The 25178-nt window shown below is 30.2% G+C and overlaps 1 protein-coding gene across 1 annotated transcript in view; it reads right to left on the minus strand.

The window, feature by feature from the left end:
• The window catches only part of sfl (N-deacetylase and N-sulfotransferase sfl), a 152412-nt gene extending 132102 nt beyond the window's left edge, over positions 1–20310 (minus strand). The window contains exon 1 of the mRNA XM_065503168.1: positions 17590–20310. Coding sequence (XP_065359240.1) covers positions 17590–19211 — 1622 coding nt within the window. The 5' untranslated portion in view covers positions 19212–20310. The remainder of the gene's footprint in view (positions 1–17589) is intronic.
• Positions 20311–25178: the final 4868 nt, after the last annotated feature.

Below are 25178 nucleotides of genomic sequence, written 5' to 3' on the forward strand. Positions count from 1 at the left end.
GGTATATATAAGTTTGTCATTCCGTTTGTAATTTCTACATTTTTTATTTGCGACCACACAAATTATATATATTCGGGATCGTTATAGATAGCGAAGTTGATATAGCCATGTCCGTCTGTGTGCTGAAATCATATCCCCAAATAACATACAACAATATATCGGTAATTCCCGGCTCAGTTGCTATGTAAAATCGACAAAATCGCTCCATAAATGGCTGAGATATAAGGAAATTGGGATAACCTCGATTTTTGCCCTACTTTTTATCTATATCTGGATTACTAAGTCATTAATATAGACAATATGGATATCCAATGATAGATATTTCAAAGTCCAGTGCAACGATGTATATAAGGCTATAGTAAGTTGGACCTACAATGGGTCAAAATAGAGAAAAATATTTTTTTATCCGAATTTTATTTTCACCAAAAAAAAAATTTTTTCTCATAAATTTTTTTTAATAAATTTAAAAAAAAATATATTTAGAAATTAAAAAAATTAAAAAAAAAATTGGAAAAACTTTTAAAATAAATTAAAAAACAATTTCGAAATTAAAAAAAAAAATTTAAATTTGTTTACGTAAAAATATTTAAAAAGTTTATTTTAAAGTATAATTTGGTGAAGGGTTTATAAGATTCGGCATAGACGAATATAGCTTGTTTTTTGGTCAAATGTAGTAGAAATTTATTTTATTGACACTCTCCTTTGCATACTGTGTAATTCCCTAAGACATCTTGATTAAGTAAGCAAAGATTCGGAACCCTGATAGAACTTGAGGATATAATACAAGTTGTTATAAATAAAACCCGACATAAAAAAGTACTTAATACGTTTATATTGTACTTGAATTCAGGATCCAAAACGGAAACTATAGGGTTTGCTAGTCAATTGTTTTTTAGATTGTTCGGCAGTTAATCTGATAAGAATATTTTTGATGAAAATTTAATGATGGACTTTGTTTTCGAATGTTTTTTAACATTATCAATACTTGAGTTGTTAACTTTAACGTTATTTTTTGTTTTTCAAAACTTCATTCTTTACTTTTTTAAAAAAATTTAAATTATTCGAATAATTCGATTAATTTTAAACGTTTGATCGAATTATTCGAATAAGTTGAAATCTCTTATTCGAATTATTCGTTTTATTTGAACAAGAGAAAAATCGAATAATCCGAGTACCCTACTAGGTGATAAATAGCAAATAATTTAAAAGAATTTCGGAAAGAAAAGTGACAAAAAATCATCAAAATCAAACGAAATCCATTTTCGTTTACAAATCGTTTCTTTTTCGAAATCGATTTCCATCAATTCTCAGTCAAATCTACATATTTCAAAGAGTGCCGGGTGGAATATTGTGACACTAGGCCTAAAAGTTAAATGCTGAAAATTTGAGCCAAATCGGACAACGATTTCTGGACGCGCATCGAGGTCAAAGTTCAGATATATGCTAAATTTTACTATTTATATGGAATAAATAGGTAAATCTCGTTAACTTTCGGCATTGTTTTCTAGAAATATGTAGATTTATTTATATTAATGAATATTACATTAACCTTCGCTTTACCAAAGGTTTTTTATGTACATGGTTTACCAATACCCACCCGGGTGACACTACACTTCTATAAATATATGCGACGAACGAAATTTTAAAAAATTGAAAAAACCTTATAAAAAGTTTAAAATCTTTCTATTAAATTCTATAGAACTCTAAAATTTGATCAGTGAGTATAAATTTCATTTAAATCGAAACAAAATTAAAAAAAATATTAAACCAATAAAAACGATGTGGTCACCCGGGTGGGTATTGGTAAAGCGAAGGTTAAAATTTTTTTTTGGAAATTGACCCCGTATCTCCTTTGGGTCAAAATGACCCAAAAACTGTATTATCGCCAAAATTCGGGAAAAATGCAAATTTTTCAGTTGTTTTAAAAATTTTGCTACTAAAAAAGTACTTTTGCAATTGAATGCAAAAGAATCGAAATGTGTACGTAATTATCGTTGTAATGAGATATAAATGACAAAATTTGGTTAAAAAATGTTAAAGTTATTACAAATTCGCCAGACCATTAACGTGTTTCAAGCCACCTGAACAAGAAATTTAGGAAAAAAATTCAAATATTTCGAGAAAAATTAAAATAAAAGCTAATTTTTATTTAAAATATATCCGTGTTTACTTGTGTGTGAGTTTTTGTCTTCGTAGGATACCGTTAACCTATTCGCAGATATGGCCAAAAAAAAATATTTTTCTTATGGCTGTTTCCAATCTCCATTTTCAAATTTTTAAAAATTTTGTTAAACAAATTTCAGAATTCTTTGATCATCACATTGGGATTTATTGAGATCACAATAGGGAATAAAAAAATGAAATTATGTCAATACCTCTTACAGTTTTTCCGTACCTGCGATTTAAATTTTGCGATTTTCAAGAAAAACTAATTTGTTGTCCATATTTTGGACAACTGTTATAAATTTTAAGTAAAACCTATTCATAATATTATAGTCCTGGTAATTTTAAATAAGGTCTGAAAGTCGGAAAACGTTAACCTTTAAATCGTGAAGGTCAAAGGTTAAATTTTTCAATATTTGGAATTTCTAATAAAAAGATAGCGAAATGTTATATATTTTTGGGCCGATTTTAATGAAGTATTTATTAAGTAGGAACATTTTTACAAAAACTGAAAATTTTGCATTTTTTTCCGAATTTTGGCGATAATACAGTTTTTGGGTCATTTTGACCCAAAGGAGAAACAGGGTTAATTTTCAAACATTTTTTTTAATGTAATATTCATTAGTTTAAATAGAAAATTTTGCATATATCTGAACATTGACCTCGAAGCGCGTCCAGAAAATCTTGTCCGATTTGGCGCAAATTTTCAGCACTTTACTTTTAGGCCTAGTGTCACAATATTCCAGCCGGCACTCTTCAAAATTTTAACAAACATTTTTTTCCATACAACTGAATGTCACTTTAATGTATATCTGTATTAAAGATTTCTTCAATCCCTATTATCATGGCTTCTAATTTTAATAGTTTTACATTTAAATACTTTTAAACTTAAAAGAGTATCAAATAAATTTTTACAAGAATTTGTTGCCAATATTTTTTTTTGGTAAATATGTATCTAAGTATGTAATACTTGCTATTTTATCTCTAGACAGACATCCATAGACACAAATACAATATAGTTACGAGTATTTCTATTCCAGATGGCCCTTCAAAATACATATTCTCCACTAGTAAAATAAACTTTTATATGTTTCTACTTATACTGTTGTATCTGTTGTGTTCTATCTCAGCTTTTTTTGTATCTTTTGGTTTATCTGTTACGGGTTACATACTCGTATGTAAGAATAACAACTCATTCTCATAATCCTTGTTTAGTTTTATGTTTATTTGAATGCACTTTGAATATGTTGCAGAGACAGTGGGTAAGAAAATTGCTTGCAGAAATATTGCCTTTTTTTCTGCACTGTAAATGTCACACTCCAAAATACAAAAATGTTACACTTTTTTCTCTAAGTTTGAACTGAAGATTGAGAAATGTACCTTCTTTAAACAGGTAAAAGTTTGAGTTCGGTTAGCTCAGTACTCGGACTATTTGGTATGAAAAGTTAAAGCCAATGCAGGTTAAACAAGTAAGAGAGCTATATTCGGCTGTGCCGATTCTTCACCCTTCACCAAATTATACTTCAAAATACAAATTTTAAATATTTTTAGGTAAACAAATTTCTTTTCCAAAGTTGTTTTTTTAATTTTTTTCGAATTTTTTTTTTTAAATTTTAAAATTTTTTTTTGGTTTTTAATTTTTTTTTTGTGTAAAAAAGTTCGGTCAAAAAATATTTTTTCCGATTTTGACCCTTCGTAGGTCCAACATACTTTGGTCTTATATACGTCGTTGATAAGGTCTTTGAAATATCTATCATTAGATATCCATATTGTCTATATTAATGACTTAGTAATCCAGATATAGGTCAAAAATCGCGGTTATCCTGGTTTTTTCCTCATATCTCAGCCTTATGTGGGCCGATTTTGCTGATTTTAAATAGGAAACTTCTCGAAAGCATATCTGACAGAATTATAAAATTTGGAAATTTATTTCAACAAACAGACGGACAGACAGACAGACGGGCATGGCTTAATCGACTCCGCTATCCATAAGGATCCAGAATATATATACTTTATAGGGTCGGAAAATTATATTGTGGAAATTACAAACGGAATGACAAACTTATGTATATATACCCTGCTCACGAAGGTGAAGGGTATTAAAACTATAAGTATTTCCGTAGTCTGTGAGCTCCAACAAAACATATTTTTAAACCCTTCACCTTCGTCAATCCGTTTGTAATTTCCACAATATAATTTTCCGACCCTATAAAGTATATATGGATATCAAATGATAGATATTTCAAAGACGTTTGCAACGACTAATATAAAACCATGCAATGGATCAAAATCGGAAAAAATATTTTTTAACCCGAATTTTTTTTCACCAAAAAAAAATTAAAAAAAAAAAAAAAATTTAAAATTTTAAAAAAAAAATTATAAAATTTCTAAAAAAATTATTTTTTTTTTAAATTTATAAAATTTAAAAAAAAAATTAAAATTTTTAAAATTCGAAAAAAACAACTTAGGAAAAAAATTTAATTTTGTTTACCTAAAAATATTTAAAATTTGTATTTTGAAGTATAATTTGGTGAACTTCGAGGTGATAATAAATTTCAAAATTATCAAATATTTAAAATTGATTTACATTTGTTGGTTTTGGAAATTTAATGAATTATTGGTTTATAATTAAAACAAATATTACATAGTTAGTAACATATTTATACTCAATTGCATTTGACTGAGATAACAATTTTGAAATTTTTACAAAATAAAATGGACTTAGCACTTTTGTATATTTATAGTTATATAATATTAACCATTCCTGACTACTAAAAACTACACATTTGAAAGCTTTATATATATACTATATTGGACATTTTATGTTGTCTACACATACATATATGACGGTAAACCGGTTTAACCGGTTTTTCGATGTCGGTTAAACGAAAAACCGGTTTTTTAAAAAAGTCCAATTTTCGGTTAACCGACAAACCGGTTTTTTAAAAAGTCGGTTTTTTATAAACACTAATCACTGTGTAGTAATCAAAAATAAAGGACATACTTTTGAAACAATATAATCCGTTGAATCCGTTTTTTTTTTGCGGGGCAAACATGTTTGTGTGTGTGGCCCTTTTTTGGACCTTTTCGATTTTCTATGCTATCCAGTTAGAGTTCATAATCGAGAAATTTAGAAATTTTCTGGAAATTCTTTATAAGTATGATTCTAGAAGCTACAGTAATATTTTTGCACAGATGAAACAGATTTGTTGTGATTTCTTGATAATCGAATGATTCGATTATATCCATAGATTTTTTTCGAATCCATAAATAAAATTTGTCAGCCACAACCGAAAAATTCGTTCATTTAGACTGAAGCATTCGATTAGCAATACAAGCTACACGAAATAGTTTTTAACAAAATTTCCTCTTAATCCTCTAATATTTTTAATCCTATATTTTTATACTCTTCACCTTCGTGAGAAGGGTATATATAAGTTTGTCATTCCGTTTGTAATTTCTACATTTTTCATTTCCAACCCTATGAAGTATATATTCTGGATCATCATCATAATATTAATAGGCAAGTCGATTTCTTTAGACCCCTTTTACGCTCACATTATACATTCAATTTGGGCAAGAAATATACCATTTTAAAGGGATTTATTCACAGAAGTGCAGAATATATATTTTATTGAAATCGGTTCAGTTAAGAGTTATAAGCATTTAAAGATGTTACTAACACATATGCAAAAACGTGTACATGTGAACCTTAAGCTAAAATGTAAGCAAAGCAATGCGTGTTTGTCCAATTTGTTATTGTAAATAAATAAGAGAAACAATCAAACAGTATTGATGTCGCTCTGTTTTAAGTGAGAGTTGTTATAGAAAACAAAGAAGAAGACTTTAGTAATTCAAAGTCACTTAAAAAAACTATATTTTGAAGGTGTTTTTTTTTGTTTTCTAACTCCCATATGCATAAACAATTTTTAAATTTATCAAAGGTTTATAAAACAAAATTTCCATTCAAAATTTGTTTAATAAACCTTTGACAAATTTAAAAACTGTTTATGCATATGGGGGTAAATACTTCATACGAATCAATTTCTTATCACGGCATGAAGTTTAATATAAAATGGGACGGGTCGGGACAAATGGTGAGTCACCTCCCATACAAATTAAATAGTTATTTCTAAATATTTTGTGAACTTGCAAGATTCTTCAAACTTAGTCTAAATGGCTCATTTATAATTTTGCATAGTTTCGCTGAAATTGTTCGGAAATAGAATAGTGGGTGTGGCACACCCTATACAAAGTAATTGAAAAATGTTTAAACTTTTTACGAATCAATTTCTCATTACTATGCGGAGTTTAGCAGAATATAGACGGAATTAGATTAGAGGGCGTAGCACCACCCATAAAGAGTAAATATTGATTTCGAATATCTGGGGAACCAAAATGGGAGGGGTCGGAAAAGTAGGTGAGTCACCTTCCATACAAAGTAATAATTGCAAGGTTATTCATACTTTGTCCGCATAGCTCTCTTAACATTTCACAGAGATTGTCTGAAAATGGTTGGGATTGCAGTAGTGGTTGTGGCACAATGTAAATAATTAATTTTGAATATCTCGAGAACAATAATTCTAAAAATATTTAAACTCTGTATCAATCAATTTATTACCATTCTACGAAGGTTAGCTAAAAACGAATTTATCCCTGATCCCTGTACGAAGTTTAGCTAAGCGTGATCGGCGTAGTAGGAATGACCCCTCCCTTATAAAGGAAAGTTAAAGTAAAGCTTGATATGAGTTATTTCTTTACACAAAAGTTTTAAAAATGGGTGGGATCAGAACAGTGTAGTGGTATCTCCCATACCAAATTATTTAGTTATATTTTATATGTGTTATTTTCGTACCATTGTACGTCGTTAGGTTGTATCAGAAATCACTCAAATTTTTTAATTTTACTAGGGTAGGGGTAGCGAATTGCACCGGGTTATGCTAGTCCTTATAGATAGCGGAGTCGATTAAGCCATGTCCGTCTGTCTGTCTGTCTGTCTGTTGAAATCAATTTTCTGAAGACCCCAGATATCTTCGGGATCCAAATCTTCAATAATTCTGTCAGACATGCTTTCGAGAAGTTTGCTATTTAAAATCAGCAAAATCGGTACATAAATAACGGGGATATGAGCAAAAAACCGGGACAACCTCGATTTTTTTACCTATTTTTGATCTATATCTGGATTACTAAGTCATTAATATAGACAATATGGATATCTAATGATAGATATTTCAAAGTCCATTGCAACGATGTAGATAAGGCTATAGTAAGTTGCACCTACAATGGGTCAAAATCGGGAAAAATATTTTTTAACCCGAATTTTTTTTTCATCAAAAAATTTTTTTGTCATAAATTTTTTTTCAAAAAAAAAAAAAAAAAAATTTAAAAAAATTTGTAAAAAACTTATTTTAAAAAAAATTAAAAAACAATTTCAAAAAAAAACAAATTTTGAAAAACACTTAAAAAAAATGTAATTTTGTTTGCCTAAAAATATTTAAAAAAATTTATTTTAAAGTATAATTTGGTTAAGGGTATATAAGATTCGGCACAGCCGAATATAGCTCTTGTTTTATATCTTTTCTTATTTTCGAGAAAAAAAAATTCGAAAATGGAAAATTTGGAATTTGAGATATTCATGCAATTTTATGGTTTTTTTTGTTGGTATCAAGTTACAATGGGTTATCGATGTCAGCTTATATTTAATCAGCTATGGGTAAAAAAAATACAAAAACTATTTTTAATTTAATTTTTGTTTACATTTAATTTTTGAAAATAAATGCTAGTTTGACCCAAAACTCGAAGCTTCAAATAAAATGTCCAACCTCTAAACCTTATTCGATTTTGCTCAAATTGCCAGCATTTAGTTTCTAGATGAAGTAGTACAATTGTACACCTTGGTAGCATAGCAAGTCCATAAAGTACAAAATAAGGTCCACCCTAGTGTATATGAAGGTGGCACATCTAAGCTATAACGAGTATTGTTAATAATCTATACTGCAGTGTTGTATTGTTTAGTAGTTTACTATATCTATTATGTACAGTATACTATGTAGAGTTGTACATATGTACATTATAACAATCTTGCAACCATGTGTATGATTTTCTCTCTATCTCCAAAAAAAAAAAAACTAATTTTTCCCTTAAGATTTTAAACTGATACTTAAGATGCCATAAATTTGCAAATATGTATAAATTTACGAGTAACTGAATGAATGAATGTGTGTAACTATGTGTGCTATAAATGGAAACTATGCAATTTAACATTTTAGTACTTTGCGTATGTTCGTTCCTGTGCTAAGCCAGATTAAGGAATAAAGATTTTCTGTGCATAAAAACAACAAAAAAAAAATAAAATATTCGATTAAAATTTGTTGCTGCCATAAATGGGAAATTTGCTTTAAATGACGTTGAAACGAATTTACAAAGTATGTATTTTAAAGGTTTCAAAATAGCAATTTAAATGTTAAAAGGAGTATATTCGCAAAAGTAGGGAACTAACAGACTTTGTTGGATTAGGCTTCAATGTTTATAAAGAATATTAAATAAATGTTGTCCCAAAGTTCACAGAAGATTTGAATTTGACACCATTTGCACTGTAAAGTGGTGGCAACCAACAAAAACAAAAAAATAGTTTGACAGCTGACAGTTGAGAGCAAGTAAAAATGGGGGAACATGAGTTTTTATTGTGGAACAAAATTTCCAAAAAATAATGAAATTTTGGCGGCCACAGTTTGAGCAAATTCCTCCAAAGCTATGAAGCACAATTTCACATTGATGTCTTCGTTAATTGTCAAAATTGCAGTATTTGGTGTTCAGAAAACTCAAATGTGATTGACGGAAAATAAATATACTCAACGAACAACGTTTCACAGTTTGGTGTGTATTTTGGATATGGAGGCAACATTTGACTACACTTCTTCCAAAATAAAGCAATATCACGACATGATAAGGAATGAGATCGAAAAAATTTTAACATACATAAATGTTAATAGAAATGAAACCACTAAACTTACAGTTTTGATTTTTTTTGATTGAAATTATTATAGCAATTTACAAAAAATATTATTTTTATAGTTCTAATCAATAGTTGTGGATTTATGATCCTTTCCCGGAAACCCTTTCATTAAGGTTTTTATAGTGCTTTCTGTCACTTTGTTCGAACATGTAGTACATCTCCGTTTAAAATCTACCACACTTTTGAACACCTTTTTTGTGCTCTTCAATTCTCTTTTAAAAAGAGCCCAATAGCTCCAGGCAGTTTGGAGGATTTGCCTCTTATTGTTCTTGTACCACTCAAAACCTTGCTTACCATAGTGACAGAATGCCAAATCAGGCCAAAAATACGTGGACACATTAAGAAGTCTTATAAATGGAAGTATCCTCTTTCAAAAACATTCCTTGATGTAAATTTCGGTATTTATGGAGCCCTTTGTAATACTGGGTCCTAAACATTTCTACAACATTCCCTCGAGCAATAGCAACATACAAATATTGACCCGGAAGCTGCGAACAATTTTCCAGAACATGCGTTTCATCATTCATTTTGCAGCAGGTATATTTTTTTATAAAATTTGTCTTAAATTTTCGTGCTCTGTCTTAGGCTTCTAAATTTTTAGCAGACTTCCTGTCAGGAACTTTTTAAGCCTTGGGTGTTTTTAAACCTTTAACATTATGAACCAAATTAATCATATTGTCACCCAATAGAATCATATCATGATCCAATGTAATCATGTTTATGATCCAATGAAATAATAATATCATTAAAAGTTTTTTTTTTATTGGGTGATTTAAAAATGCGGGATTTTTTAAAAATGTTAGCTTTTATTTTGAAACCTTTGTACGATATAAATTTATTCAAGGTATTGGCTATTGTTAGCTATGGCCTTTTCCCAACTTTCTGGCAGCATATGGATTCTAAGCCAAAGAACTACTCATCTTTTGAGACCAAGAACGAATCAAGCCAAAGCGAAGCGTATCCCAGAGAGAGCATTCTCCATCGATCGAAACAAATAGTAGTCGGACAGGGCAGGCGGGTGAGGCAAAACTTCTCAACAACTTCTTTCCAAATAAATTTTAAGAGGTATTGCAACATATGGTCCAGCGTTGTCATAATGGAATATTACAGTTTCATGTCTAGCCGCATATTCTGGGCGTTTTTCGGCCAATGCTCGCTTCAAACGAATTAGTCGTGTTCGGTACAGGTTCGCAAGTAATGATTCGGTGCAAAAATTATTTACTTTTGTAGCGTTCAAGCATCATTTCCGACATGCAAAATAGGCTTTAATTCGTATTGTACCCACTTTCCCTACTTTTGGATAAATCCTGCTGTTGAGTTTGACAACCATCTTCATGGACTAATGCCTCCAATTCTTGGTTTTCAAACTTTTTTTAATGGACTGGGCCATCTTCGGCTTCCATGTTAAAATCACCATTTCTGAACTGAACAAACCGTTTCTCGCACGTTGAAACCCTTGGAACACATTCATCATAAGCTTTGGTGAGCAATCGGAGTAGCGCAAAACTTCCCGCATATTAAGCTTTGTTGGTACGAAATTTTGCATTTTTGAAGCTAAAATAACGTTGTAGTTACAAGAGATACACCATCAATGGGAAAACTCGCATTTTTAGATTATACTTTTCACATTTTAATTCCCTATTATATCTTTTATCTATATATATAAAAAAGAAATGGTCCATGTATGTAATGTCATCACGTGAGAACGGCTGGAGCGATTTGGCTGATTTTTTTTATTCGATTCGAAATTTTTAGGAGATAGTTTGCAAAGAAACAAAAATTCAAAAATTCCGGGTAAAACTCGGAAATTTTTTTTTAGTCCAATCAACTGTAACAAAAAAAAAGCTCCCTAAAGTATGCAGTACAAATTTAGATATTTTATTTGCAAATAAATAAGAACAGACAGGTGTATGTGGGTTTGAGAATCTTGAAGAACTAACATTAGTAAATGCTACCGGGCGAAGCCGGGGCGTTCAACTAGTATATATATAAACATGAAATGGTCCATGTATGTAATGGCATCACGTGAGAACGGCTGGAGCGATTTGGATGATTTTTTTTTGTATTCGATTCGAAATTTTCAGGAGATGGTTTGTAAAGAAAAAAAAATTAAAAAAATCGGAAATTTTTATTGTCTTTTTTTTGGATAAACTTGAATAACTAACATTAGCAAATAGCTACCGGGCTTAGTTGTTAATAAATCCCAATTTGATGATCAAAAAATTCTGAAATTCGTTTAACAAAATTTTTGAAAATCGAGTTTTGAAACTGCCGTTAAAAAAATTAAACTGCGAATAGGTTAATCCTACGAATACAAAAACTCATATACAAGTAAATATGTATATATTTGAAGTAAAAATGAGCTTTTATTTTAATATTTCACAAAATATGTTAATTTTCTTGTTCTAGTGTCCTGAGACATGTTAATGGTCTGGCGAATTTTTAATAACTTTAACATTTGTTGACCAATTTTTGTTTTTTATATCACATTAGAACGACAATTAGGTACACATTTCGATTCCTTTAAACTAAATTTCAAAAGTAATTATTTAATGGTAACATTTTTGCGAGACCTGAAAATATTGCATTTTCCCCTTGTAAATACAATACATAGAACAAGTCAAAATTCGAATTTTTTTTGAAGCATTCTAAGAGGTAAGGATCGTACCGAATGTTTTGACCAAGATTCTTCCTTGTTATAGCAAGGCTATGCTAGATGGAATACATATTTATTATTGGACTGAATGGGGTGATTCATCAGGGCTCTGGTATTCAATACAAACGGGACTTTTTACGCGACAAGGTGGTATTTGATAGAATTATTTTGCTTAATGCTACGTTTAGTCAGAATAGTGTTCATTTTGAAAGATATCAGAGATACGATGAGACCCCTGAGATGTAGTTTGTGATTTCTCTACAGTTATTAGTTATAATCATGCAGTGCAGCTCGTATGGGCTTAAGTGCACCGGAGGATGTCTTCGATCACCCATCTAGAGGGAGCATGCAGTCCCTCTAATAATATTGGCACAAACATGGAAAACGCAATATTTTCCACTATATATTCAATGACTTATTTTTTCTAATCATTATTAAACATTATTTTTTGTTTACATACATATTTAAAATAAGAAGTTATATAATTCTACTCTTGAAAAAATCATTCTCCTCTAGTCATATTCTAGAGGAGAATGATTTACAAATATACACAACAAAACTAAAATCCCATATTGTAATTTGAAATCTCCTTGTATTTACCACCACCACCTTCTCTTTGGACTTCTACCATTATTTGCATGGGAAAAAAGTTTTGCCAAAGGGCTTCTTTGAATGAATTTATGATTTTTTCTATTTGAGTTTTCCTTACTTTTCCCTACATACCGCAATGATTTCAAAGTACCAGGTAGGTGCACAAACAGACGAGAAACTACAAAAAATAAACTTTATTTTTTTTTCATGGCAATGTAAACAGCATTTTGTAAAACTAGAAATAAAAAATGCGAAAAAATAATGTAGAAAACTTTTTTTTATAAGTTTTATTATAATTCCTTTTTATTTGGCTAAAGTTAAAAAAAAAACGTAGCATAGCCAATATTAAATGGGAGTTGTCTTTTCTAGTTCTCCAAAAAAACAAAAAAATATGTATTAAAAACTTTAATGTTTTAGAGTCGGCGAGGGAGGGTATATTTCCTTTGTGCAGATCTTAATACAAACAAATTGAGATCAGCTCTATTTGTGGCTGTAGTAAATACATACTTAAGAGTTTGTAAGTAGTTTGAGGATAAGTATTGTTTATTGATGCTTTTTCTTTTTTTCTTTTTGGAATGAAAAGGATATTCGTATTAGATTTGTTGAAGAATAGTAATGGTCTTGCACTGAGAAACGAAAAGTGTTATTTGCAATTTAGATTTTTTATTTTGAGCATAATTTATGGTTAAGAAAGGAAATTAATTTTGTGTGGGAAATATGGTTTAGATTATTCATTTTTTTACGAACAATTTGTAAAGCTTTTCAGACAGATTGGCCTATAAGTTATTTGGAAGCATTCAAAAGTTTATTTTTGTGTATAAATTTTTAAAACTCGAGCTAGTTGTGGTTTTTGCTTTTATCTCACCCATGTGTGTGCAGTTTTGGCTAATTTTTATTACCAAATTCTCAGGACTATATTGGAATATTAATATCTTTTGAATTCCTATTTCAACAACCACAAATACAGACAGCAAAATAAGGGTCACGTTTTGCACTTTTTGGATTTTCGATGCTCTCAAAGTCTACCTGCTTCACCTAACATAAATTACGTTGTAACTAAATTTTTTTTAAAACTTTTAACCCAAGGATTATGGGATGAACTGGGATTATGGGATGAAATCATCCCATGATATTTTTTTAAATCAAATTACCTTTGTTGTTAATCTGATTAATATGAGTGACGAGAAATGAAAAATTATTAAATATTTTCAAAAGTCAAACTGTTTCCAATGTTATTAAACAGTATCGGGAGAACTTGTCCGTTGATAGAAAACCTGGTTCAGGTAAAAGGAATAGTCCACATGATGTTTCCAAAGCCAGTAAATAGAAAGCATTTTCAAAAGAGCCCCCAACACATCCGGTAGGAAAACTGTCTGGTTAGCTCAGTACTGGGACTTTTGGTAGAATATTTTAATCCTTAAACGTCCTTTTTTAAAGGTTTTTTTTATTTTCTCGAAAAAATGGTCAAATTGACCCCTAAAGAGTGGAGATAGAGGGTAAAGTCTTTCCACAAAAATGATCCCCATAAAATTCCACAATATAACTCTGACAATAAGAATTCTCTCAGACATTAAATTACAACAACTTTTTCAGTTAGTATAATGCAGCCTTCGATCAAAAAATTAAAACTTTGACCCACTGTAAAAAAAATTCAGACCTGCTGGACTATAAGTTTATTCGACAAAAATGATCTACTCAACATGCCCTTTCAATTATAAGTTCGCTATTCTGTTCCAATCAAAAAGTCTCAAAGTTCCAATCAAAAAGAAATTGCATTGTCCAACAAATTGTTGGACGATGAAATTTCTTAAATGTGTATCAGCGGGAGCTAGGTTTTGATTTTAGACCAATACTTAGAATTTTGTGTAGATTCCGATTTTGCTATACGCCTGTCACGTTTTTTCACGCCCGAACAAATTGACCCACCCTAAATATTAATTTAAAGTTGGAAATTATTTTCGCTGAGTGTATGGATATTGTAATTCTATGGTCATTTATAGCTCCAAATATCGGGAAGAAATTTGTATGGGGAATAGGAGAAAACATGGACGGACTGATTCTTAACGTTTTCAACAGAATTTGCCCTGCTAATGTATTAATGCACAGTGGGACAAAATCGAAACTTTTTGGAAATAAATCTTGATCGGGATAAAATTTTACGTGGGCGTAGCCAAGGAGCATTCGAGTTTAAGATATTAAAATGGGCCATATAAATGCTCCTTCGACATGTAAATTTTTTAAACACGTGCCATTTTTTTGTTTCCCATCTGATTTCAAAAATTATAATATTTTTGAAAAGCTTTTTATCTCTTCTAATTTTCGAGTTATAGGCATTTCAAAATTGAAATTTTAAAATTTTGCCATACCTTGGCCCGCTTTTTCAAAAAAATGGGTCGTACTTTTGGACCGAATGGACTCGATTTTTTTTATTAGTTAGACAACAATAATATACGAAAGATTTCAGAGCAATATTAATTATGGATCCAAAAATACACGATTTTCAATTTAAATATTAAAAAAATAGTAGATTTTTGCTGTTTTTTTGGCGAAAAGGTGACTTAACTCTTTTTTTATTAAAAAAAAACTTTATTTAAGAACATATAACCATTTTATGTTTTTCTGTAAGGTATCTTTACGGAGAACATTTGGGCCACATGTTCTAAAATCCCAAAGCTGGGATCAGAAAACGGAAAGCAGCTTTAGAAACATTGATGTGTTCCCTATTTATCGCCAAAGTATTTTCCCAACCCCGAAGGATATGTGGACCCTATAGGCAAAATTGTAAAAAATATAATTTTTGGGATTTTTCGCTCCAATTTTTAGGAATTGCGGGATTCCCTTCGACCTTTTGGCAAGTATTTTTATACTTTGTTATTTAGAATGACAAACTTAAAAAACTTTTAAAATTTCATTGAGTTTCGTTTATAAATAAAGATTTTATTACATATTACATATTCAATGAGTTTCTAAAACTAAAATTTATATCAAAAATTTTAATATGATTGCAAATATTAGAAACAATTTGATCCACAATTATTCCGAGATATATTTTTTAGTTTAGATAAGTTAATTTTTGGTCTTACAAAGAAAATTTCAAGTCAATATCTCAATTAGATTCAAAAATATGCCACTTTAAAACTCCGTCCTTCATTGACTTGAAATTTTGTTTGTAAGACCAAAAATTAATTTATCTGAACAAAAAAAAAGTTCGGAATAAGTGTGGATCAAATTGATCCTAACATTTGCAATACTATTTAAATTTTGATACAAATTTTAGTTTTAGAAACTCATTGAATATGTAATATGTAATAAAATCGTTATTATTAACAAAACTAATGTGCTGTTTTTCTATAGCGAATGAGCGTTTTGAGTGGACGTTTTACATGTATTTTGTTTCTGTTACAATAACAAAACACATGTTAAATTTTCACTCAAAGTACTCGTTCGCTATAGAAAAACAGCACATAAATGAAATTTTCAACGTTTTTTATATTTTTATACCCTTCACCTTCGTGAGAAGGGTATATATAAGTTTGTCATTCCGTTTGTAATTTCTACATTTTTCATTTCCGACCCTATAAAGTATATATATTCCGGATCCTTATAGCTAGCGGAGTCGATTAAGCCATGTCCGTCTGTCTGTCTGTCCGTCTGTCCGTCTGTCTGTTGAAATCAATTTTCTGAAGACTCCAGATATCTTCGGGATCCAAATCTTCAATAATTCTGTCAGACATGCTTTCGAGAAGAAAATCAGCAAAATCGGATCTATATCTGGATTACTAAGACATTAATATAGATAATATGGATATCTAATGATAAATATTTCAAAGTCCATTGCAACGATGTAGATAAGGCTATAATTTTTACGATGGGTCAAAATCGGGAAAAATATTTTTTAACCCGAATTTTTTTTTCCAAAAAAAAAAATTTATAAAATAAGTTTTTTAAAAAAAATTTGTTTACCTAAAAATATTTATTTTAAAGTATAATTTGATGAAGGGTATATAAGATTCGGTACAGCCAAATATAGCTCTCTTACTTGTTTTTTTTAAATTTTACACATTTCCTTCGGGACTGGGAAAATACTTTGGGGATAAATAGAGAACACATCAAGGTTTCCAAAGCTGCTTTCCGTTTTCTAATCACAGCTTTGGGATTTTAGAACATGTTGCCCAAAGTTGAAATTTTGATAAAAAAAAATAGGTCAAATTCCGAAGACGTAAGAGCAACATAATCCAAAAATAGCACATGTTTTTTAGACCAAAATGTTCTCCATAAAAATTCCTTATAGAAAAACATAAAATGTTATATGTTATTAAAGAAAGTTTTTTTTTTTAAATATAAAGAGAGTTAAGTTAATTTTCACCCAAAAAAAAAGCAAACATCTACTATTTTTTTTTAATTTTTTAATCAAAATTTTTTATTTTTGGATATATAATTGATATTGCTCTGAAATCGTCTGCATATTATTAGTAAGTTAGTTGTCTAACTAACAAAAAAATTTGAAATTCCAAAAGTACGACCTATATTTTTAAAAAAAGTGGTAAATCAAAATTTTAAAATTTCAATTTTGAAATGCCTATAATTCGGAAATTATAAGAGATAAATAGCATAGTCTATCATGTTTTTGCAAGATATAGCCTCACACTTTCCAAAAATATAAAAACGTTTGAAATCGGATGGGAAGCAAAAAATGGCACGTGATTAAATATTGTACATGTTGAAGGTACCCTACTTTGAGCCCCCATAGCGCCGCCCCTGGAGAATTTGTAGGACACATTTTAATAACTTGATCTCGAATACACCTTGGCTACGCTTGCGTCAAATTTTATCCAGCCGTTTATAAATTCCAGATTTATTTCCAAAAAAATTCGATTCTGTGCCACTGTGCAGTAGTCAGATTCGAGAGGCACTGTACAGGATACAGTTCTATTCTTTATCTGAATTACGCCTTTAAATAATATCATTTATTTATTTCTATTTGCATATTAAAGCATCTCTAGATCAAATTCCACCTAAACCCACAATATTTACATAATCATGTATAAAATTACGCCTTGTAACTGCTAAAATTATCATTTAAAACCCAAAATTCAAAAGGGATGTATGCAGCCACAATCAGTTAAATACAATGCAACAAAGAAAAATATAAGGATTTACTTACCCCACAAAAACGCCTGTATCCATGTAGTGGGTATAATAGAATATGGTTACAACGGTAATGGCGAATAAAGCCAAAACGCAACGTCGCACATTAATGGCTTTAAGATGTGGCAAACCAAAACAGCAACGGGCAATTAAATTACTGCAACAATTACAATTTGGACTGGTTGAAGATGATGTGGTGGAGGAGGAGGAGGATGATGATGCAGCCGATGTCGAGGGCAGCAGTGATTGACGTAAATATTGATTATTATACAAAGAAGAGTTGGAGGAGCTGTTGGAGGAGGGTGGCTGGTGGTGGTTAGAGTTTGTATATAAATTTGTGGAATTTGTATTAGATGTGTTATGTACATTATTGACAGCTTCATAGTTGTTCGAATTGTTGTAGGATAATGTTGTGGCCGCTGATGTTGTAGTTGTAGTTGCTGTTGCTCCTGTTGGCAATTCCATTGATCCTGATATGTTTGATGATGTGGCTAATAGAGGCTGATGCTGTTGCCTTAATAAGCCGCCAAACGTTATTGAATTTTGTTGTTGTTGTGTCGTTGGTGTGGTTGCCAATAAAGCTGTTGTTGCCGAATTCAATGATGAGCAGGATGTTGCCGAGGACAATGAAGAGCTGTAGGGTGAATAGGGTGATGATGCTGTTGTTAATGTTTTAGAGGGTGGAGTATTGTGGCAGGATGTTAAACTAGCTGTTGTAGTTGTTGATGTTTTTGAACTTTGGTTAGAGCCATCATTATATACATTACCAAAATATTTGCTATTATTAAAATGCATATTATTGTTGTTGCTGCTGGAATTACTGCTACTACAACTGCTACTAGTGCTAGTGCTATTGAGTTTATTGTTATGCGGGAGTTTTAGCAATTTTTGTGCGCTGTGATGATGATTATTAGTGGTTGTGGCAGTAAAACTGCCACTGCCATTCCCACTACTACTACTGCTGCTATTTGGGTATATGTTGCTTGTAGTAGTAGTTGTTGCTGCTGCTGCAAGTTGTGGATTATTGGCATCATATGGCTGTTGTTTGTGTTTCATATGCCGGCTTGTTCGGACATTTTTAACATTTTCTCTTTGTAATGCAGCTGTAGGTTTTGATGTTGCGGTCGTTGATAAAGATGCTAATGGCGATAATTTTGTTGCTAAAGCCGCTGCTGCTGGCCATGTTATGTTAGTTAAACTTGCACTTGCCTCTTCACTGCAACTACTGCCACTACTACTACTATGTCTGCTATTAGTATTTGTACCATTTTGAATATTTTTTTCATTAGCATCAGCATCATTATCATGAGCTCCATTGGTTTTATTTACCCTTGTACACTTTGTGGTATTTGGCAATAGTTTGTCATATTTGTGGCGATTTTTTATAGAGGATGCCACCGGCAATTTTGTAGACTTCCAGATACCATCATCATCATCATTCTCATGATTATTATTGTTGCTGCCATTTCCCAAACTCCAGCCATTGGCCAAAATATTGTCATTGATATTGTTGCTGCTGCTGCGGCTATTAGTTAAAAGAGCCATGGTATTGTTGTTTTTATTATTATTTAAGGTTTTAACGAAAATTTCACTTTCAATGGTGTTGCTCAAAACATTTGTTTTCTTAGCTATTGTCATAGTTTTTTCTCTATTAAATTATTTTCTTCAGAAATCCTTTAAGAATCATAAGAACCTTAAAATATCGGTGGTTGCTTTTGTTATCTTACGCAAACAAGCTAAAATTGTTTTAAGAAATTTTTGTTTGTATTATTTTGCAAGTCTTTTGCTAGAATTAGAATGTGGCAGCTGGAGAGATATGTAAAATATGGCACCTACTCTTAAATTAAGTAATTCAAAGTTAACCACAAAATGTTTTGAGAATATTTTCTTTAAAAAAAAACTAAATAAAATACAATAAGTACAAATAAATTACTTCACTTTGTTTAAAATTAACTTTTTCTTAAAATGCTTAAAATTCAAGTTTTAATTTAAATTTAGAATTTTAGTTAAAATGTTAAACATTTAATTATTATTGTATACATGCGTTGCTTTATTTTTTCTTTAGTTTTTTGTTGGAAATATTAAAATATCTATTTATTCACTTGGTATTTCTTTCAGTGTATTTTGTTTTTATTAATTATGTTTTTATTTATCTTGTTGTTTTTATGAAATTTATTTTGCAAATTGTTTTTCGCCACTTGATATGTTTCCAAATTTTAATATATTCAACACTTTGAGTGATTTTATGTTGTTTTATGGCCATGGTATTTTGTTGCAGCATCACTTTGTTGTAAAATGATTTGCAGCCGCCTTTAATATGGCACCAACCTGCCACACCATTATTGTGGTTCTCTACTTCCGTTATGAACTTCAAAAGCACATGACATTTTTTTTTTATATATTTAATTCTTTTTACACTTTTTTTATATATATATTTTTCCTTCTTTTGATTTTATTTTAATTGGCACAGTTTGCACGCAGCAAGCAAGTAGCAGCAGTCTTTTGTTGTGTTGCACACAATTAATTTCATAATTGCATTTTATTTATTTATTTATGTATTTACCCAAGTTAACTTTGTCAATTTAATAAATTTTTTTTTGTTTGTTTGCCTTTGTTTTTGTTAATATTGCCGTATGTTACGATATGTAGGTGTAATTGTTTCTGGAGGGGTTTTATTTTTCCTCTCTGCTGAAAATGAAAACGTTTTATTTTTATATTTTCATCAACGCTGGCAATTGTTATCTGCAATGAAAGAAAGTACAAGAATTCAAATAAACAATTTGTTAAACAAATGTATTTTAGTAAATATGTACAATATGTTGTAATAAAACTAGTAAATATAATTAAAATCAAGTAAGAGAACTATATTCGGCTCTGCCGAATCTTATATAGCCTTTACCAAATTATACTTTAAAATAAAAATTTTTAATATTTTTCGAAACAATTTTCAATTTTTTTTTAAAAATTTAAAACAACAAATTTTTTTTTAAACATTTTTTTTAATGTATTAGTTAAACTGATTTCATTTCAACAATTTTTTTTTAATTTACTTGTGAAAAAAATTTTTGTTATAAAATTGTTTTGGTGAAAAAAAGATTTTGACCAATTGTAAGTCCGACTTACTATATTCATATTGTCTATATTATATATATAAGAGAGCTATATTCGGCTGTTAAAATTTTTTTTTTTAATATTTTTAGGTAAACAAAATTTTTTTTTTTCAAACTTTTTAAAAAAAAAAAATGTTTTTTTAAATTTTTTTTTATTTTTTTTTTTTTAAAGAATTTAGACGAAACAAGTAAGAGATCTATATTTGGCTATGCCGAATCGAATTGTTTTTATAAATTTTTGAAATTTAATTTTTTTTTTAAATTTTAAAACTTTTTTTCAAAAAAAAATGTTTTTTTATTTTTTTTTTTTTAAAGAATTTAGACGAAACAAGTAAGAGATCTATAGTTGGCTGTGCCGATTCGAATTGTTTTTATAATTTTTTTAAATTTAAATTTTTTTTTAAAATTTTAAAATTTTTTTTTTGTGTTTTAATTTTTTTAATATTTAGCGAAAAAGAACGTTTGGTGAAAAAAAAATTCGGGTTAAAAAATAGTTTTTACGATTTTGGCCCATTGTAGGTCCAACTTACTATGGTCTTATATACGTCATTGCAAAGTTCTTTGAGATATCTATCATTAGATATCCATATTGTCTATATTAATGACTTTGTAATCCAGATATAGACAAAACAAGTAAGAGAGCTATATTCAGCTGTGCCAAATCTATTTTTTTAATTTTAATTTTTTTTTTTAAATTTTAATTTTCTTTTCTCAAATTTAAAAAAAAAAATGTTTGATGAAAAAAAAAATCGGTTTAACAAAATATTTTTCCGATTTTGACCCATTGTAGGTCCAACTTGATAGGTTTTATATATGTCATTGCAAAGGTCTTTGAAATATCTATCATTAGATATCCATATTGTCTATATTAATGACTTAGTAATCCAGATATAGGTCAAAAATCGAGGTTGTCCTGGTTTTTTCCTTATATCTCAACTAGAGTTGTCAAACCGGTTTTCGAATTATTCGAAAAACCGGTTTATTTCCAATTTTCCGCTTTTTTTTAACCGGTTTTTACAAAAGGACGGTTTTCGAGTTATTCGACAAACCGGTTTTTTTGTATCGAGTTATTCGACAAAAACGAATATTTTTTTAAAATTTATTTTAAGATTTTATGCGATTACTTCTAATAACACTATGCACGAAATTGACACTTTTTTTCTGTCAAGAGGGGCACCCAGCGGCTTAAAATAATTCGGGTACGCTGAATTCAGGTTAGCTCGTATTTTCGAGATGTACCGTTATTTTGAAAATGGAGGAGGTTGCACAACATATATTCGCGTAACTCAAAAACAGTTTAGTTTATTGAATAAGCTGAAAAAAACGAAATTACCTTCAAGTTAAGCTTAACATGTTTATAATCTTCGCAGTCGTTTTAGAAATATAAATTTTTTTGGGAAAAAAAAATAATTTTTTAGAAAAATTTTGAAATTTTTAGCTTTTAAAACGGCATTAAAAATATACGCTGTTAATTTTTTTTACACATTTAGAAAACGAAGTTCCAAATAAAACAAGCTCTAAATAATTAAAATCTGTCCACAACTTTTCATTCTATTCACAAAAAATAATACAAATATCCCCTAATATTTACACCCGATACATAACTCGTAGTAATTAGCTACATCGTGCAGTGCACAGGGGTATATACAAAAAACAGGGAAATAAATCTAAACACTTAGTCCGATTTGAATGAAATTTGACACGTGCAAAGAAGAAGAGTTGACGAGTTTAAGGTTTGAATTTTGACCGCATGAGTCGGCCAGGGGTGCCCAAAGTAGGACTCGGGTATGATACATTTTTAAAACGGTCCTCTTTCTTCGTTTGTGTTCCGATTTTAAAAAACTTATCTCTTATAGCTTAGGAGATATTCGCATTTTAAAATTAAATTATCAACATTTTTACCCACCATACTCCAGTTTTTTGATAACAGCGGGTCCAAATATATCCCGATTTGCTCATTTTTTCTTTTATTGGACTAACTACAAATGTATGTCAAACAAAAAAAGATTTGTTTACATATCGTGACTGACTCCAAAGTTATATGCATTTGAATTTAATAATCAAGAGCGTATATATACGTCATTGCAATGGACTTTAAAATATCTATCATTAGATATCCATATTGTCTATATTAATGACATAGTAATTCAGAAATAGATAAAAAAATAGGCCAAAATTCGAGCCGAATCGGTAAAATTACCGATTTATTGATGTATGGAGGCAATGGAAAGTTAATTTCAACATACAGATGGAAAGACGGACATGGCTATATCAACTCCGATATCTATAACAATCCAGAATATACATACTTTGTGTGGTCGAAAATAAAAAATGTAGAAATTACAAACGGAATGACAAACTTGCTATAAATTTTGCGATTGGCCCCTAATGTCAGTTCTGTTTTGACATTTGTGTAGTAAACACATGACTGACTATTTATTTGACCAATAAGGAAGATGATTTTTCATCAAAAATAATCATGAGTGATGAGGCCCATTTCCATCTTAACGGGTACGTAAATAAGCAAAATTTACGCTTCTGGGGCACTGAAAATCCGCATGTAACTCACGAAGAGCCATTACACCCGCTCAAAGTCACTGTATGGTGTGATGTTTTCGCTGGCGGATTCATCGGACCTTTTTTCTTCGAAGACGTTGCGGGCCAAACGGTTACTGTGAATGGTGAGCGCTACAGAGCAATGATCAAGTTCTTATTGCCGAAACTTGATGAATTGGGATTGGAAAACATGTGGTTCCAACAGGACGGTGCAACGGCACACACTGCACGTGCCACAACCGATATGCTGAAGGATGCACCTTGTACATATACACTTTTGAAGGGTATAATGAGTTCAACATGCTGAAAATTAACAATGAAAACAATACGCAGTTTTAAAAAATCTCTAATAAAATTATGTGCATTATTGGATAGCATGCAGTCTCTGATATAAAATAATAAACATTTTGCAAGGACTTCTACTTCCTCCCATACATTTTTCTTCCTTAAGTCGTTCCAACATTAATTGCAACATATTTGTAAAATCTAAAAAAAAAATTCCAGCAAATAATCCCATAAATACACAACTGATATAGTTTCTGGGATACTTAATCACTCAGCCTCTCCATCCCAGCATGACCCTCATCAGTTGGTTCACGCACAATGTCAACCCGATACAATCAACACATTTATTTAGAGATGCCCTTCCCTCATTTCCCGCGATTATAAAACCTTAAGATCACAATAGTTCTAACAATTCTCCTCTTCTCTCCACGATCTACTCACTATCACAAAAGTAGATCGCGTAAATTTCGATCGGCAAGTTCGTTGAGGACTTTGATATTGGAAAGACTGTCCTATCAAAGACCTCAAGAGGTGTAATGTTGTCAGATGTTGGGAAAGCATACTTAAGTGAAATAGGTCCTCAAACCTCTTACCTTTAAAGCGACAAAATTTATTTTTGGCCACCTAACCAAGACAGCGTAGGCTAATATTAGTTTATTATATTTTTAAAAGAACAATAAATCATTCCCGGTCTCAGCCCTCATGTTCCACCAAAAAGAGATTGCATATTCTGATGGCATAATTCTTGGATTCCTGGATATTCTCATAGAAGAATTTCAAGGCCAATATCAGCTGGAGCAGTCTTAGATTATTTTGTCTGGTTTCAAGTTACATCATGTTTCTCAATATTTCTATTTCTGGAGACTTTTAGTTGTGGACAATGTTTTTTATCGGCCCATTAACAGAAGTTATTATAACTGTGGACATTATTAACATAGCTGTGGAACATACAATATTGAATAAAAACTTTTAGTAGATCATTGAAGAAATAGAACTTTCATGAAGCTACTGGAAGGAAGATGGCGCTATGTATAAATAGTGGCTGCTGTTGCAGTCGGCGGTTAGTTGATCGTAGACGATGTTAGAAGTAAAATCAACGGTATTACCAGTGTATTCTTGTACATTATCAGTGTGTTTTTAAAGTGTGTACATTAAAAGAAAGTGACTATTTAAAGTGTTGTGTAAATCTGAATAAATAAATAGTTGCTACAATTCTTAAACTACTAACCCCCAGTAACACGAAAACTGGTTATGTTTTAACTAATAGTTATACTGACAGTTTTCATACAAAAGTAATTTTAACCGACAATATAACTATTAGTTAAGGTATAACCAGACTTTATTGGGGTAAAACTGTCTTTATTTGCAATCAAAAGTATCCCGTTTATTTAAAGGAAATAAACCAACGTTTTTAAAAGATAAAAAAAGTAGTAATATGTTAGAGCCTTCATCCAGCCTTCGCCAACACATGATAGATAAATTAAAACCGTCTTTTAGATATATTGAATGATGGGTTTATCTAATACAACTTAACAAATCAGTTAATTTAAGTAAACTGTAGCTCTAAGAATTCAGACTGTATGAGGATTTCTGAACATTTATATTACAAAATAAATTTAAAAATTATTTACCACTAATTTAAAAAAACAAAGTT

Source organism: Calliphora vicina, chromosome 3 (assembly GCF_958450345.1).
Source record: "Calliphora vicina chromosome 3, idCalVici1.1, whole genome shotgun sequence".
Lineage (NCBI taxonomy): Eukaryota > Metazoa > Arthropoda > Insecta > Diptera > Calliphoridae > Calliphora > Calliphora vicina.